We start from the raw sequence: 18,322 nt of genomic DNA on the forward strand, positions 1-18,322 counted from the left end.
AAAACCTGGGAATACCGGTAAGAATGTCTTTGCAGACATAGAGAGAATGGGCAAACCCCACTCAGACAATGAGTGGCCTCGTAATTTGAATCCAAATCACTGTGCTACTCACTGTGCCAACATGCTATCCTACCTAAAGAAATATAAACATTTTAAATAGTCGATTAAACATAAATTAGGTTGATATCATGAAAAGCAGACTATACATGCAAGAAAGTGTTTTATACAAAGTCTCATGATAAAAATGCTTTGAATTAAACTGATAAACTGATGCCGTCTGAATTCAGACTTACTGTTGCAATGCAGTAAGGCAGATTGTTTTTGCAGCCTGGACAGAGAAGTTCAGTCTCTGGTAGCTTGAAGCCGCAGTATGGACATGGTGTTGTTTCCTCCTCCAACTCTGCTGTGTCAGGACGCCTACAGGAAAAGAAAAAGAAAAGTGTGAGTACCTCTGTATTTAGTAGGTAGAATGCACTAGTACTTGAAACTGACCGTATGTTCATATCAAAGCATATCATTTTCAGACTCACTTAATCCAAGTGAGGGCCATGGGGTTGAGCCAGGAATCACAACCCTGGAAAGGGTGCCAGTCCACCTAAAGGCTCACTCGTGCACACAACCACTGCACCTATGGGGCCAATTAACCTACCCTGCATGTAGCTGGGGATGTGTGAGGAAAACTGGCAGTCTCAGAAGAAAACCAACTCAAGTACGGGTAGAACATGCAAACTGTAAACAGACAACATCCAGGCACCAGATTCCAAAACAGGATAGTTGAAGATTACAAACAAACAGGCTTTACAGCTTCACACAGCTTTTGGAGTTTATTTGCAACAATATTAGTTTCAATTAAAGTCTGCACCTTTGAGCCTAAATATAAACTCACGTCTTTAATGCATTCATTGTTAAGCACACACAGTAATCTCAAGCTAACTTTACAAAGAGGAATTAGAATGAGTTGAACTTGGCCTGCAGAAGTGCAAAGCTACATCCTCACCGAACCATTGCTTCAATCTTCTTCTTGTACTTGAGGTCTATTTTGTTCCTGTACTCAGGGCGCATCAACATGGCTGCAAAGCTGAATGCTGAATTCTTTAAACCAGCTCGGTGACACTCAATTACAGCAGATGTTAGGATTGGAACAATATCTGCAAAATGAGTATGGGAATAAAATCTACTGATAACAGTCACTTACAGAGCATAAAACAATACAACAATAGTCATCTAGCGTATGGTTTACATCTACAACAAGAAAAAGTGTTACTCCACAGTGGAATTACAGCAACATATGTGTGAGGATGAAATAAGGAACCATTTAAAGACAATTTTGCACTAGTTTACAAAATATCTCAAATCAGTGGTTATTACAAATTAATTTCCACAAATTCCAACAAACCTTTATATTTTTTAGGTGTTATTGCCCTGGCTTCACACACTCTGGGTGTTATGTAAGAGAGTACAGAGAATCCACAGGAAGAAAGAAAAAAGCAGAATTCACCTGTTTATTGATAACTCAACAAGTGTAGCAGAGATGGATGGTGTGCAAAAACCGCTAAGGCAGATGGTTGTGACAGTGGTGACAGATTTTCATCCAACTCCTCTGCCAGCACAGGATTGCTGGAGGTCAGTGAACAATACGTATAATGATTGAAAGTGGACATGGTAGATTAGTGAAAGAAAGAATAAGTGGTGGAGTGTGATGCTGACTACAAAGTTCTCTCTGTTTGTTATTTTTAACAACGTGAATGTAGTCCTTAAGCGAGACTCCAATTTTTACTGCTTACTAATGGAATGATAACTTGCGAGAGTCATAATGAGATGTACAAGCTAACTGAACTTTAAAAAGCCATGACAATATTTATGCAAATAAACACTAGACTTGTGGAAGTGCACCTCTGGGAGATTTCAGCCTCTGAAATGGGGTTCCATTAAGTGGAAATTTGAAACAGTATTTGTTACAATGTCTGATAAAGTATAACTGAACAGTATTTCCAGCACTGTTGTGTCTTTTAGAAAGCATCTAAAGTGACAAAAGTGGTAAGGGCACATAGAATCTCACCCTGGTGTAATGAGAGCACTCACGCTCATAATTTAGAGTGCCCAAAAGTCGAGTGTAGACAGAGAGCAACAAGGATACAGGATGAATTGCATGCTAAAAGGTATAACAAGATGGCCCCTTTTGAATACGTTTCCAGACTATAAGATGAGAACAAAAACAATCCTTGTGCATTACTTACTGCCAAACATAATCAGCACACATTTTTAAATTTCTTTAATAATAAAATTGACAATGTAAGATCCCTGATTTCACGGTCATGCCACTGTAATGTGGCATTAAAATGTCAAACCCCATGTCACCTTTATGACAGAGCAGGAAGTCATAGCTTCAGTTTCTAAAATTAAACGTACAACTTTTTTCCTTCGACCAGATCTCGATAAAAACTAGTGAAACGCTCAGTCAACGTCCTGGCAGCACCCATTCCTAACCTTATCACTAGACTGACACAGTTCCTAATGCATTAAAAGTGATGGTTATTAGGCTACCATTGAAAAAAAAAAATCACAGCCGGGCCCTAATATTCAAAATATTTATAGATTGTGGCGGACAGCCGGGGCCCATGCCTAGCCGGGATGCCCCTTCAGTGAATGTTCAGGGGGAACAGCCATGGCAGCCCCCATGAGTTGGAGCGGTGTCTTGGTCTCCCGCAGGGCACCATGGGAATTGGAGTTGGGTGCAGCCCTGTTGGGTCCTGCAGGCACCGCCATTGGGTGCTGCAGCAGGGACTCCTGAACCCTTGTGGGCAGTGTTTTTGCCACAACCAGAAGTGCAGCCGGAACTCGGCGATCAAGCACCTGGAGCACTTCCGGGTGAATTATAAAAGGGGCCAGCAACCACCACTCCGAGAGCCTGAGTCGGGAGGAGGAGGAGGAGGAGGAGGACAAAGCTGCTGTGAGGAGTGGAGGAAAGGAAGAGTGTTGGTGCTTGTGTGTTCACTTGTGTGTTTTGGGACTGTGTACTGCCTGTGGGACACTTGGAAGACGTGGCCCACTGGTGAAGAAAATAAAAATCATTTTGGTTTATTTTAACATGCCTCCGTTGTAAGTCTGTGTCGGGTCGGTGCCAATATAGCACCTGTTGCAAGATAGAAAATATATCTGTTTAAACTTGAATGCAGCTGATACTCAGCTACTGCTTTCCTTCAGGCCAAATGATGTTTCTCTTTTAGTGTCCCTAATTAATTGGATTAATTGGATCAGCAAGATATAAGAATGGAAAAGCGATAACTACTTGTCTTTGAAAACAGAAAAAAAACAGAAATGTTATTAACTGCTGTGAAAGATAAAGACAGCAACAAAGTCTTGTCATCTTTTAACTCAGTATGCGTAAATATTAGTTGCACTGAACTGGCACACAACTTAGGCATTATCTTTAACACTTGTCTGTCTTTTAAAACACACAATTTAATACTATCTAAAATCTGTTTTTCCCCAAGTTAAAAACATAAGAAAAGTAAGACAGTTTCAAAATATAATTTTATTTCTAGTGGATCTGCAATGCATTATTCACAGATTGTCAAAGTTGGTCTGTTAGTAGCCTCCAGTTACACCAAAATGTTGCTGGAAGAATTATTATTATAACTAGAAATTATACATATTATAACCCCTTAAGTCATTACACTGGGTTCCAGTTAAGCCTAAGGCTGATTTCAAATCTGTTTTTTTTACATTTAAGGATTTAAATGGCCTTGGCCCTACTTACTTACTTAAATTTATCAATGCAAACACATTGGAACATTAGAAAAAGTGTGATGATGAGAACAGACTATTCAGCCCAACAAGCTTATCCATCCTTTTCACCAACATAACATCAAGTTGAGATTTGAAGATCACCAAAGTCCTACCTCCCCACCACAGTACTTGATGATTTATTCCATGTGTCTGTGGTCCTTTTTGTGAAGAAAAACTTTTTAACAACTTGCCCCTCACAAGTTTCCAACTATGTCTCACTGTCCGTGTTGCATTTTATTTTAAAGTAGTAACTGGGATCCACCATAATGAATCCTTTCTAAATTTTAAACACTTGAATCAGGTTACTGCCTGCCATGTGCATTGGCTCACTAATCAGGTTGAAGTGCACAACACTCTGGGTAATTCTCCTGAAGGGGTAGGTTCACATGTTGCACACAGTTCACACACAAGTCTATACACAAAGACACTTTAAGACACTAATATGCCAACACAAAATTGCATTCCATGTTTTTTTTTGCAGCCAAGCTTTGTGTTGTATGTTTAAATGTTTTGGCAGGTTTTCCTATAATTTTTACCACACTGGTAAAATGGCTTTCTTAAAATCCGTACTTAAAGGGTTTACCGGATCAACCAGTCTATCACCCAGTACTAGTTCAAACCCTCTCTCAATTATGTTGCATAATGTATGCGAGCCTTTTATTTAAATGCCTGATAAAGTCTAACTCTAAGGGTATCCATCAACCAAAGACATAGAAATAATGAATATGATCTATAGATATCAATTGGGACTGCCTGCATACTGATATCATCATAATATTAAAAATGTGGGTTTAATAAGGAAATTCATGAAATTTATAACCAATTCAGATTAAAAGGTTCTCTAGTGCCATTTTTTCCAATGTTTACTTACGTGACGGAAATTTGCTGATGTTGTTAGAAACTCTGATTAACATGCGTGCCCCCTTCAGATGGTCACCTCGCTTCACATGTATCTGTTATAAAAATGAGAACAATTGTAAAAATCAATACAATTATTAACAAAAGCTGAGGATTAGGTGTTTATACATAAAAGTAGTATTAAATATGAACATTATTTGTATAGTAAGAAAATATACTGTAAATATTACATCAGTCTTTAAAAGCTACCTGAGATTTCAGAAAAATATTCTTTGTAACTTCCATCTCATTTAATGACAGTTACCTTGACCAGTATGTAGCTGTGAAGGATCATTAAATTGGTAGCCATCTCAGCTGGAATCTTAATCTTTTGCGTTTGCAGTTCTGAATACATACTAAACAGAACATCATGGGCATTTCGATAGTTGCCTTAGTGAAAAAAAAAACCAAAACATTAAGACATCCAGTTAGTGATTTGTTTATCATGCTGTACAAAGTACATGCAGTCTTTCAATCTTTATATCATACAGCATTTTATATCATACAGATAAAAAAGCAGGTCGAAATACAAAAGGATAAAATATAAATCACTGTGCAACGGATAAAGTAATCTTTATTCTTTATTAAGAACTAAATAAAGAAACAAAAAATACCTGGCAGCATATTGCACTCAGGAAACACTATCATAATTTTAGGAAAATGTGAAATGTTAATATTTCAGGAGACCCCCGTATTACCTGCGGATTGCTCCTCCCGTGCGATTATAATGGCCGTCCTTGCAGCTGCTCGGTACTGCTTCAAAGCCATATACAACCGAAACAAGTACTTTGCATCCTAAAAATATGGGAAAGTTTGTAATTATTATCCTAATCTGCATTTACCTATATTTCATGACTGTATTAAATTGCTAAAATATTAAATTGGAAAGATTTATGATCTAATAAAAGGAATTAAACTCCTCAGTTGAAAAAATCTTATCTTGGCTTTCTTAAAATTAAGAAACCATGAAGTAACCTCTTGTTTAAAATAATCAAACCTGTTTTAAACAAACATTGCTGAATAATAATCCTTTTTCTTCAATGCCAATTGGATTGTATGTAGTCACAGTTAGGGGAAAATAAAACAAATACAAACAGAAACCAAATACAGTGTGTTCATCTGAAACATGCAACCTATTAGCAGAATCTTCAAAACAGGCAGTTGAAATCCAGTCCACGAAGGTCACATGATCTTCATTGTGATTTTAAACCATTAATAGATTCATTCAAATTTGTAAACCCTGGGTATTTCAAGACTACTGTCTTCAGAAATTTACCACATTAAATAGTAATAGTAATTCCAGTGTCCCATTTCAGTTCCATCTGAGATCTCAATTACCTGCCATTCACGTAACTCAGTCTAATCTGCAGGCCATATACTGTTCCACCGTTAAACCAAACGTTGAACTGTCATGACATATGGGCTGCTTATACTCCAACTATTTCAACTGCAACACTTAGGCCTGTGTCAATACCACATGCTGAGTAAGTTTTTTTTTTTTTCTTTCTCGTAAACGATGTATAGGGAAAGTATTGTAATCATCAGAGATTCAATTTCGAGATTTTGATGAATCTCGATGTTTTAGACCTGCCTGACTTTCTCGTACACGAAGTATAGGGAAAGTACTGGAATCCTCCAAAAATTCCATTTTGAGATTTTGATGAATCTTGACATTTTAGACCTCCCTGAGTCCGAAAATACCATTTTTGGAATTATGTCTGTGTGTGTGTGTACGATAACTTGAGTACGCTTTTACTTAGGTCAATAAAATTTTACATACAAGTATTAGGTACAAAACATAGATTTCTATCAATGTTTGGGCTATGTTCATTAACCAGAAGTGCCACTTTACCTTTTATTCATGCAGCTGCAGAGTCCGATTTATTCAACTTTACTTTTATAATAATTGTTCAAATTAATGGTTCTTTAATGTACATAATATAAAAATGTAACCATTGTCTTGCGGTTTACTCCTCAAATATCCATCCCCATATCTGAGTATACGAGAAAGTCTAGGGGAGACCACTCCCGTTTTTTTCTTCACAATCACGGTACATATTAAATTGCCACTTGAAACTGCTTTCTAAAGTAAAGCATATTTTAAACATTTTAAGAAATAACTGGCTTGCTGTTGTGTTTTATAATGGAGCTAATGGGTACTGGGGTCCCATTGTGAAAAAAGTCTTAAATGTACCAAATACATCCACTTTGAAGTAGCAATGGTTTCGAGTTAAAATGTGCCTTCCATATTGTGACAACAAAAGAAGACTGGAAATAATACATTTTATCAGAGATTCTCAGTACTATTTTCTCATGGTAAAGATACATTTCTTGTTTGCTCGTTTGCTTGTCTGCTCGCAGTGGGCACCAAGGCTGGAGTTATGACACCCCTTTCATCAAGCTATATTTTGCTGATTATTTGAATTTTGCAATTCTGTTTCTTCAGCAGTTATGTTCTGCCTTAGCTTGCAATAACAGACAGATGTGTGCTCTAATCCTATACAGCTATGTGCCGCATAATATTTGTTTGGGCAATGTCCAATCACATATATATCCATGGTCTCTTAAGGTTATAATAGAGTTCAGAAATCCTAATGAGAGAATAGAATGTAGCAGACATAACCAAAAGTAATGAACGTAACAGCTTCTCACACACAACACATGTATCTCACATCTCTTGTATACAAAGTGATTATGCTACCAGTACTGTACCGTGATTTCTTTCATTGTTTTAATGTGAACTTTCTTGACTTACTAATAAGTTTACCATATAATAGTTTATGTTTCGACTCATAGGCAGCAGCAATAACCAGTCTGACATAATGCACGTCTCTTGAGTGTTGCAGCATTATCTGTATCTGTATTTAGTCAAAACAGGTACACTGCAGTATCCCACATAGCTTTGCTAAATACTATATATAATATGGTGTTCACACAACTTCCAAATTGCATAACATCTGTGAGGAATAGCTGGGACAGTCTGGCATCATGGTCAGGATGAGCCCTGTCCCCTTACCTGGCAGGGAGGACAGGATAGTGGATGGACAGGGAAGAAAACCCCTAAAGAATGCTTGCTTCCCCAACACGCTGGCTGGCAGCATTCCTGTGCTGGTGTGCCCATTCATAAGGCGTGGGGCATGCTGGGAGTTGCAGTCCAGTGAGACTGCAGAAAGGAGCCACCTCCACTCTCACAGAGAGTCAGCACTGGGAGAGGAGGAGAAAGGACTGGGCTTTAGTTGTGTTTGTAATGAAACTGTGTTGGTAAAATTTTGTTAAGGGTTTGGGGACATGAGATGCCCCATACAGGCCTCACGTCCGATTTCATACATTAAAATTCAGTTTGGAGTTTCAACACTGACCCATGTAAGTGTTATACTGAGCACAGATGTCAAAATGGGTGAACTTCTCATCTTAAACACAGAGGACACACATTAACATGCAGGAAACCAATTTGGCTCTGTGGCATTTGAGGACTGGAATAAGGCAATGTTGAATTGAACGGATGCGTAGATTCCTTCATAACTGGAGCTGGGCACCTACCGTCTATTCATGGGTAAAATAATTTTCAAATCTGGTACATTACAAAATTATAATGTAACTTTAATATATGGTCAAATTGTGAGAAAACAAATGTGAGTACTGAAGCTCATCAAATCCCACGTCTAATAAGGTCCAGCTACAGCTAAAAAATTTCAGATCCCCTTTAATACAAAACGGGACACATCCGTTATCCATGTACATGTACAGAAATTTAAGGATAAAAGGACCACAGTTCATAGGAAAAATGACTGAAATGGTGATTCTTTGGAAAAGAACCTGCTCTCTTCACAGAATAAACATCACATAAGAGAGTCATACACACAGTTACATAGAAAAACACACATGCAATTGCACAAAGGAGTATTTTCATCTTAAAAACACAGGCGGCAGGATCTGCAACTGATGGCTAATGACGGGTTGACATGGTGGATTACGCTAGGTTTTACTAGAACACTAACTGCCTGCATTCTTAGGATTTATTGTAGCTACTCACAGATAGAGACTATTGGCACATCAAAGTGAAATGAAGATGAAGGCATCAAGAGAAACAAAACACAAAAATAAAAAGCATGGTTAAAAGTAATTAAAGGTAAGTCACAAGAAATGGAGATGTTAGGCTTTTAAAAATATTAATATCATGATTCATAGAGGTCCATGTACAAAACAACATGACAGTAAACCAAACACAGAGCTATAATAAACCTAATCAAGTACATTGATTATGTCCATTTTCTTCCTACCTGGAAAGATGCCTTCTAATCAAACTGGGGTGACAGTCTGGAGTGGAATGCTAGTATGAAAGGAGTTCAAGACTCCTTAGAACATTCATTGGATGTCCTTTTGAACACATTACATATCTGTGCTCCTATATGCATGTGAGTAGGAATGGAATTTGGCTACATATTAGGAACTGTACTCATGGAGAAGGGAGGGTGGGTAGCATAAAATTTCAATGACCCCATGAAGAAACTTTGGCTAAACAAGCTTTTTAATTTATTTTTTATTTATACACAACAATATCAATAAATGTGTAAGCTCAACTCTGTTTCAAACTGGTGTTTTCAGTATATTGTCTTTACAAAACCAGTTCAAGTCATAATGAGATGTGGGGTAGGGGCTGGTGATGGAAAGTGGCTCTTAGAAAGAGAAAAGTAGCTTCTCTGATGAGGAAGAATTTCATGATTGTGAAGCAGTTTGTAAAACATGGGACACATGTAATAGGCCTCACCTTTACACTAACAGCATTGGCTCTGGAACCAGACGTCTCAACTGCGGGTGTTCTCAGTATTGCTTTAGGGTTTTTCACTTAGAAGGGTTCCTGGCAGGAGTGGGATTCTAACAAACTCTTCACTGAATGTCAACAGTGGGAGCATCAGTAGCTGAGAGAGCTGTTCTGTTGACTCTGACTTCAGTTTAGAAGAGGAAACTTTAGGTTTTTGTTTGCCCAAATGTACCCAACAACCATTCAGAGTATTTTGCCCATTTAGAGGCAGGCCTTTAAAGGCTGCCACTTACCAGAGTGGCTTGATTGAAAGGAATGGCCAGCCTGGTCTATACTCAAGTGGTGAATTGCTAAGTATGGTGTATATAACAGCTCTCTATTCAAAAACAAAGTTGTATGAAAGTGTGCCTGATATCAGAGTACCTCAGTTTCAGAGGAGAGTGGTGCACTTAGTAGTCACGTCATCTGATCTAAGGCCATTTGTTGTGGACATTTTGGTAAAGAGAGGTGCTAAGCTGTGAACTGATTATTGGCTGAGATTACCAGCACATGGGCCGAGCCAGAAGACCCATTTGTGCAGCGATGATGTCTGTAGCCTGGCTGGCAGATGCTCCTCTTCAACATACCGTTAACTTAAATTCTCATTTATTTAAGAACATCTTATTTATCTGGGGGAGTGCAGGACCAAATTTAAGATTTCAGCAATCGAGGCAGCTGCTGTCTGTTATGAAGGCTATGATCAGCGAGTGGACTCCAATGGTCAGGGAAGTTGTGATGTAAATTAACAAGGCCATACATGGAGTGTTAGCAAGAGGGTCTCCAGATAAGCCAGAAAGTAAGCACAACTGCAAACACACAGGAGATATGGTAGTACCGAAAACCACTGTGTAAACAGTTATATATAAATGTAATGAATTATTATTATTATTATTATTGCACTTGACTTTTCAGAAGCCTCATTGCGGTTGTAGCAGAGTATTCAGTGACTCAGGAACGATATATAGAATGTCATCCAAGCTGTTTCCAGCAAGATTGGAAAAATGTTGACCTTAAATATTTTCAGTACTTAGAAGGTGCACTTTAAAGATCTAGAAAACCAGTAGGGTATGCTGTCCAGAGTAGAAAACATCTGGTGGGATAGGTCCATTTACATTCTTGACTGCACTGTGGAGATTAAAAATATTCTGTAATAGCAAGACCACAGGTGAACAACAATGGTATATTCTACGTACTAAGAAATTAAACCTTTCAGGACAAGTTATATGCATAGTTATCTAGAAAGAAGACTCCCGAACCTGGAATTTAGGAAGAGTAACATAAATTCTGTCCTGTCCTTGGAACACTGGAACTTTGTTTTTACGTTGATATGTGAGGATTTCTAGGGTTTGCCTGAAATATCTAAATGTTTTGTGGACTTGAGAAGACTTATCACTATGCATCCTATGAGATTTTATAGGAGGTGTTTGTGGTGCAGTGAATCAGGGGCCTGTGGTGCTGCAAGGTTTTTGAAAATAATGGACTAGCTCAGATTCTGTGAGTGAACGTATGCAAAAGAAAGGCTGTGTGGCCACAGAGAAGTTAATGAGGGAACTAGAGAATTGTGTGTTGTAGGCACGGGTTGCAGTTAGCACAGTCGTCTCTCAAATTTGGCTCTGTAGATCATTTGTTGTAACAGCATTCATTGGGTATTAAAAAGATCCAAGTAGTAAGGAGAGAGAGAAAACAAGAAAGGAAAAAGAAAAGTTCAAGAAGTGAGTGGAGGAAAACTCAAAGGAGAGAGGAAGAGAGAGAGAGTTGCAGAACTGGGGATTAAGCCAGTGCAGAGGAAAGGAGGCGAGGTGGTCAGGATGCCTCATGAAAGAGTGAAAGGAACGGCATTCCATGGGTGGGGTTGCTCCTACTGAACATTACAAAGTGCAGGAATGGCCGATTACTCCTGGGATTGTTCTATATATGAAAAAGGATGGTGGTGGAATGAGGGAGTTGAGCTTGGTGGGTCTCTATGTTCCCTTAAGCAAGGTGGTGGGGGCAAAAATGGTTTACTGTGCTCGCCTGCAGCTTAGCCATGCTGTGAAGACCAGGATGGTGAGCTGGGAAGTTGAGAGAGAGAGAGAGAGAGAGAGAGAGAGAGAGAGAGAGAGAGAGAGAGAGAGAGAGAGAGAGAGACTGGGACTCAAAAGCCAAGATAAGGACATTAAGCTGATTCTCACTCTGCTTTTATTCTTGATTTTACCAAATGTATTGGATCTATTTATTTATTAATTTACAGTGCACTTTTTGAACACTGTTTAATGTTTGATTGTGTGAATACAGTGATCCCTCGCTATATCGCGCTTCGCCTTTCGCGGCTTCACTCCATCGCGGATTTTATATGTAAGCATATTTAAATGTATATCGCGGATTTTTCGCTGCTTCGCGGGTTTCTGCGGACAATAGGTCTTTTAATTTCTGGTACATGCTTCCTCAGTTGGTTTGCCCAGTTGATTTCATACAAGGAACGCTATTGGCAGATGGCTGAGAAGCTACCCAGCTTACTTTCTCTCTCTCTCTCTCTCTTGCGCTGACGTAGGGGGGTGTGAGCAGGGGGGCTGTGTGCAGCTGCTTCCTGAAGGACAGGCTGCACGGAGCTTCGCATACTTAAAAGCTCAAAGGGCACGTATTGATTTTTGACTGTTTGTTTTTCTGTGGCTCTCTCTCTCTCTCTCTCTCTCTGATCCTGACGGAGGGGGTGTGAGCTGCCGCCTTCGACAGCTTTGTACCGGCGGTGCTTCGCATACTTAAAAGCCAAAAAGCCCTATTGATTTTTTTTTTGACTGCTTGCTTTGCACTCCTTTGAAAAGGAAGATATGTTTGCATTCTTTTAATTGTGAGACAGAACTGTCATCTCTGTCTTGTCATGGAGCACAGTTTAAACTTTTGAAAAAGAGACAAATGTTTGTTTGCAGTGTTTGAATAACGTTCCTGTCTCTCTACAACCTCCTGTGTTTCTGCGCAAATCTGTGACCCAAGCATGACATTCTAAAAATAACCATATAAACATATGATTTCTACTTCGCGGATTTTCCTATTTCGCGGGTGGCTCTGGAACGCAACCCCCGCGATGGAGGAGGGATTACTGTAAATACACTATGCATTTTGCACCAGATATTGTTGATTGTGCCTTATTGTCCTAGTCCATATTGGTTCATGACTATCAACGTCCCAGGAAAAAGAAACAAGTCCAAGGTTGTAGATTCTGATAAATGCTATTCTAGCCCTGTATTTCCACAGCAAGTGCTGTTGTTGCATTAAGTCATATTTGTACAAAGTGACTATAAGGCTGCCTCAAGTGCAATTCCTCTTCTGCTCATGACTTAAAAATTCTAGATAACAAGAAATGAAACCATGAAGGCTTAGGCAGTATCTACTTTGGTGTCCTGAAGATTGTACCTTTACCACTTACAGGTACTCATTTCTCTTGGCCTCACGGATTTTAATCTCTAGTGAGACAAGGAACCATTCACATCATTGTGTGACATAGTGTGATGTACTGGTTAAGGGTTTGGACTTCAAACCCTGAGGTTGTGGGTTCAAATCCCGCTACTGACACCGTACGGCCCTGAGCAAGTCTGCTCCAACTGAAAAACCTAAAGAAAAATAATGAATTGTATTATAAATGTTTTAAGTCACTTTGGATAAAGGTGTCAGCCAAATAAGTAAATGTAAATAGTGGAAAAGGATAGCCTTCTCTCTATAGGTAAACAAGTGTAATGTCTGGTATGATTTACATGGAAGAGTAAAAGCAATCATGAGATCAGTGCAACAGCTGCAATGGATTATATTACTAAGGTTGGCACATCAAAGAAACTTTTTTTTTTTTTTAGGTAGCTTGACAGTTTTGGGGACCTCTCGGTAGGGTCTTTGTTCCTCTGGATCAGAAGGAACCAGTTGAAGTGGTTTAGGTATTCAGCAATGAAACCCCTAAATAGCTCCATTGGGAGATTCATCAGCATAGTTCACTGGGAGGAGATGCAGAAGCAGACATTAAATCTCACAGCTGACCTAGGAGAACCTGGGAACTCCACAAAATGACCCAGAGATTGTTGCTGGGGTGTGGGAAGTTAGGTCTGGTATGAGCAACTCTTGCCATCGCACCCGAAAAACACAACAAATTGACTTTTTCTGCTTTTAAAATTTTAAAATGTTACATGATGCAAAAAACTGCTTATCAGAACTGTTCTTTTTGCAGTTTTGAAAACTTTTCTTTCAAAGGTGTATGCAAAATACCATAAAACGTTTGGATCCAGAGCCACATGCTTGCTGTTAAATGCTCATTGAGATTCTAAGGCCAAAATCATAATGTAGCTGTGATGTTTTGTATTTTATTTTGGTGAAACTCATGTTAACAATATACTTAAGGACATATATATTTGTGTATTAAAACTTTGGCATATATTTTTAATGTGAGTTTTAATATCCTATAATCTGACAAATCTTTTAGATTACCTGATTATAATACATATTGTGGCAGACGGCCAGGACCCATTCCCGACCGGGACACCCCTTCAACACTGGATCCGTGGGAGCAGCCATGGGATCCACGCTACGTCCCCTGGAACACTTGGTGGCAGGCCCCCTGGATTGCATCAGGGCCACAGGCATGGGATTTCGGAGCTCATCCCTGTTGGGTTCTGTGGCCACTGCCAGGAGATGCTGCAAGGACTTAACGAGCCCGTCTGGGCTGTGATGCAGTCACACCCGGAAGTGCAGCCTGATTAGGCTAATTACCACCTGAAGCACTTCTGGGTGGGCTATAAGAAGAGCCTGCAGCCAGTACTCAGGGAGCCAGAGTCGGGAGGAGGAGGACAAAGTGGCCCTGGGAGGAGTGGAGGAAAAGAAGAGTGGTTTGGGTGTTTCTGGGACTGTGTTGTGCCTGTGGGGATTACGGGGAAGACGTGCCCCACAGGTGAAGGAAAATAAAATCTTTTGTTTATTTTGCCTGTGCCTCTGGTGTCAGTCTGTGTCAGGTCGGCGCCAATAAAGTGCCTTTATCACAATATACATGTATATAAATAAAAGCAGGGATTTAAAACTCAAGATGGCCCGTAGCCTGATCCTCTTTTTTATTTTATCAGTCAGGTGCTGAGAGCACATTAAACAAGACACGACTCATTAGTTACACAAGAAGTGGCTAAGAAAAACCCGTCCTGTTACAGATAAGGGGTGACTGTCCTTGCTGGGCACAATCTGTGAATAGGAATACAAAGACAAATGTTCCCAGAGGATTTTCAGTTCACTTGGTGATACCATGGGTGCAAAAATTCTACTTTAGATGTTGCTCTGGCCACAACTGGATGAAGTTTGGCGATAAGGACAAGATCATTGAACATAGCCATACCAAAAGGTATTTTGAGAGCTAACCTTTGTTAAATAAAAATTGAACCACTAATAAAAGTACTCTAGCATGAATGGAATTAAGAGAGAATATACATTTTACTGTTCTGTAAGTTTGTGGTTAACATACTGTACAGTACATGGTATGGACAAATATAAGCTGAAGTTCACATTGTGCACACAAAGATGGCACCATCAACAATGTAAATGTCTGTGAGATGTTAGTACATATGTCTAAAAAATGGTTAACAAAAAGGGAAACAAATAAGAAAAACAACGTCACTTAGAAGACAAGGGTGAGTGGCTCCAAGCAGATCACACTGCAAGTGATGCAAGAAATGAACACTGACAGTGTTAGGTCAATGAGACTTTGTACTGTGAGTAGCAAATAAACATCACATTTTGTGTAATTAAAAATGAACACCTTTCAAAAACTCTACAGTATAGAGTAACAAAAGCCATTTGCAGACAGAAATGATGTTATAGTACAAGCAGTTTAAGGAAGCAGGTACATTTACTTGTACATACTGTATGCTGCTTTCTTTTAGCAATTAGCCTGTGAGAAATCAAATTAATGAAGTCGCTGCACAAGTCTGATTCATGGAAGATACCAACTTTAAATTGTGGCTGCTAAAATGAAAAGCAGAGAAATGGGAAAAATAAACACACCTTTAACAAATGACTGTGATGGAGTGTTGTTTTTGTATGTGATTTCCCGGGAGTGACTCACAATCCTTTTCTAAACTGCAAAGTGTTTTATTAAGGACAAATAATATATGAGACAGGTATGCCAACATCCAGTTTGCAGTAGTGGAGTCTTAGCGGTGAGGCATGCAAAATATAGTTTATTTTTGACTCAAACGATATGTGCAGATTAGGCTGGCAGCTCTAAATTGGCGAAGCCTGAATGAGTGAATGAACATGTGCTGCCGAGGCCTGGTGCTCCTTCCAGGGTTTGTTCAGAACTTATGCCCTGTGCTGCAGTAATAGGCTCAAGATCTCTGTACCTCTGTATTAAAATAAATGGATAAGAAAATTGAATGAATAAATGCATACATAAATTTACATTCATCCATTTCCTAACCTGCTGGATGGATTGAGTTTAGTGTTGTGTAGATCTGGTGTTTACCGCGGCAGCACTAGATGAAGAGTGTGGGTCTGCCAGTTTGTCGCAGGGCACACACCTACACTCGCTCATACTAGAGCGTTTTATAAGTATCTGATTAATCCTAATCATTGAGATGTGGGAAAAAAACAGGTCCATTTGGACAAGTTCAGATGTAAACCACACAGAGACATCTGTTAGGCCAGGATTTGAACCCAAGCACTACAGCTGCAAGTAACCACTGTACCACCTATATACCTTTGTATAAAGGGGTGGGCAAAAGAAGGTTTACAGTTGTGAGTGCACGAAACACAGAGTTTATTCTTGTATTGTTATTTATTCATTAATTGTTGTATTGTTTATTTGTATTACAGTATTTGTATTCTTCTTCTTTTTATTAACTAGCTGTGTAAGCCCCATGCTGTAAAAAGCCTGGGGTCCTAGAAACCATGGATTCTGGCACTTCAATCAATCAATCGCATTGGCTGTGCATTAGCGACTAAGCAAGTTTCTCTTTTCTTGGCGGTTTCACTTTGGCGACAGAGTTGCTTTCTTTGAGCTTCATGCTGTAGCCTCGCACTTCTGGGCCGGACAGACAGACACACACACACTTCTATGCGTAGACGTTTAAAGTGTGCTTGAGTGTAGCAATCATAACCTGCACGTCTTTCTCCATACAAACAACTGTAAACCTACTTTTGCCCATCGTGTGTTGTTAAGCTAAATGTAATTTGTGCTTTTGACTACATTAAATTTGTAAATAAGCATGGCAAAACCTATCACTGGAAAGTACACTATACAAAATAAAATGAATTTTGTGCACAGCTGGTTTCCTGTAATAAATAGCAGCCTATTTTGTTTTTGCAAGTTAAATAATTAATCTGGAACAACATTCAAGGTCATTTGCCAGAGTGGTTACATAATTAGTTTAAAAATAAGAAATGTTTTCATATTTAACTATGTTATATACATTTAAGCATAGTTGTAACAGAAATGAAGGATGGAAGTATCAAATACAGAAGTTACGTAAAGTCAAGTTTATGTAAAGTTATGTAAACTGTGAATGTGTTTTAATGTGTTCTCTAGGAGCTTCAGTGGGAGTATTAATTGTCTGTTATCTTAGATATCCCTGAACAAAATGGTATTGTGCATCACAGATAGTACAAGTGGGATAACCATGGGACATTCAGTGAGAGTCGGTTAACTGGCTGATAAAACCTGCTTAAGCTACTTGATTATTTGCTTTAATCAAGGTACTGATGATAAGCCTGGTTAAAGTATTAAATATTCTTCTGCATGTGCATTAAGGCAGATAATGTTCTATTAGATATTTAACCTTAGTTGTCCATCAATATTTGAACAGCATCCAACGTGTGTTAACATTCCCACAGTTCGGCCATTGTGAGCAGTCTGCTTTGTAAGAACCTGCCCTTTCATTATCTTCATTTGCACCAAATGGTTACAGCACTGCATCGACACAGACTCCGCACACTGGCTGCCATGAGCCTGCTGTTGTCAGGGTAGGCTAAGGGACAACGTATGGTAATGAATGAGATGCTGACACCTGCGGGAAATGGATGAATAGAAACTTGACTTATTGTACTTGTGGCAACCAGAAAACGTGAGATATAAATGAGGCAATATTACCATTTTGCTCACAAGCAGGCAAATCTTGAACTTTTAATTAATGGATTAATGAAAAATTTCATAAATTAATTTAGTCGATTAATTTTTGACCACAGTCATGTTTAACCAAAGAGAAAACAATTTTTATCAAGTCAAAAGAACAGATTTATGCTGGTAGATATTTTTCAAACACTATGCATGAGAAATTAAACAGTAGATATGTTCAGCAAAAAATTTGTCTATTGATCTTCAAAATACTGTCATACAATGTATGCTTTAAAAACATTAAGCTCCTCATGTTTCAAAAGTAATCTAAATTTACTAATACTAACTATAAAGGCAGTAACTGCAATTGAAATTTTATCCTATTTATTCTAATTTCCTATCATATTTTACTTGAAATGGAATGCATTTAATAATTTGAGACATGAAAGACAGTATTATTCCATATCAGGTGAAGTTTTTTTACTGGGGACCAGGCACAGCAAATGTATTTTGAAAGCTGTCTGCTAGTTCCAAATCATGAAAAACCTTTCAACCAAAAACCTCCATGTTCTTACCTTTGGCATTCCGTCACTTTCGCCCATCAAATAATCAATTAGCTGATTGGTCAGCGATTCATCTCTTGCTTGTCCAACCTTTTCCAATAAAAAAGAAATAGACATATTTACTACAATAAAGTATATGAACTACAAAAGAGATGTTCAAAAGCACATTTTAAAGATTAGCAAACATTAAATATCAGTTTTAAAATAACTATGATGTACACC

At 38.7% G+C, this 18,322-nt stretch overlaps 1 protein-coding gene across 1 annotated transcript in view; it reads right to left on the minus strand.

Annotated features, from left to right (window-relative positions):
- Window positions 1–18,322, minus strand: part of wdr19 (WD repeat domain 19) — an 89,973-nt gene that overhangs the window by 11,285 nt on the left and 60,366 nt on the right. The window contains exons 29-34 of the mRNA XM_028801973.2: window positions 18,113–18,190; window positions 5,385–5,481; window positions 4,952–5,076; window positions 4,661–4,742; window positions 998–1,148; window positions 294–417 (exon numbers count right to left, since the gene is read on the minus strand). Of these exons, the coding sequence (XP_028657806.1) occupies window positions 294–417; window positions 998–1,148; window positions 4,661–4,742; window positions 4,952–5,076; window positions 5,385–5,481; window positions 18,113–18,190 (657 nt within the window). The remainder of the gene's footprint in view (window positions 1–293; window positions 418–997; window positions 1,149–4,660; window positions 4,743–4,951; window positions 5,077–5,384; window positions 5,482–18,112; window positions 18,191–18,322) is intronic.

Source organism: Erpetoichthys calabaricus, chromosome 5 (genome assembly GCF_900747795.2).
Source record: "Erpetoichthys calabaricus chromosome 5, fErpCal1.3, whole genome shotgun sequence".
Lineage (NCBI taxonomy): Eukaryota > Metazoa > Chordata > Cladistia > Polypteriformes > Polypteridae > Erpetoichthys > Erpetoichthys calabaricus.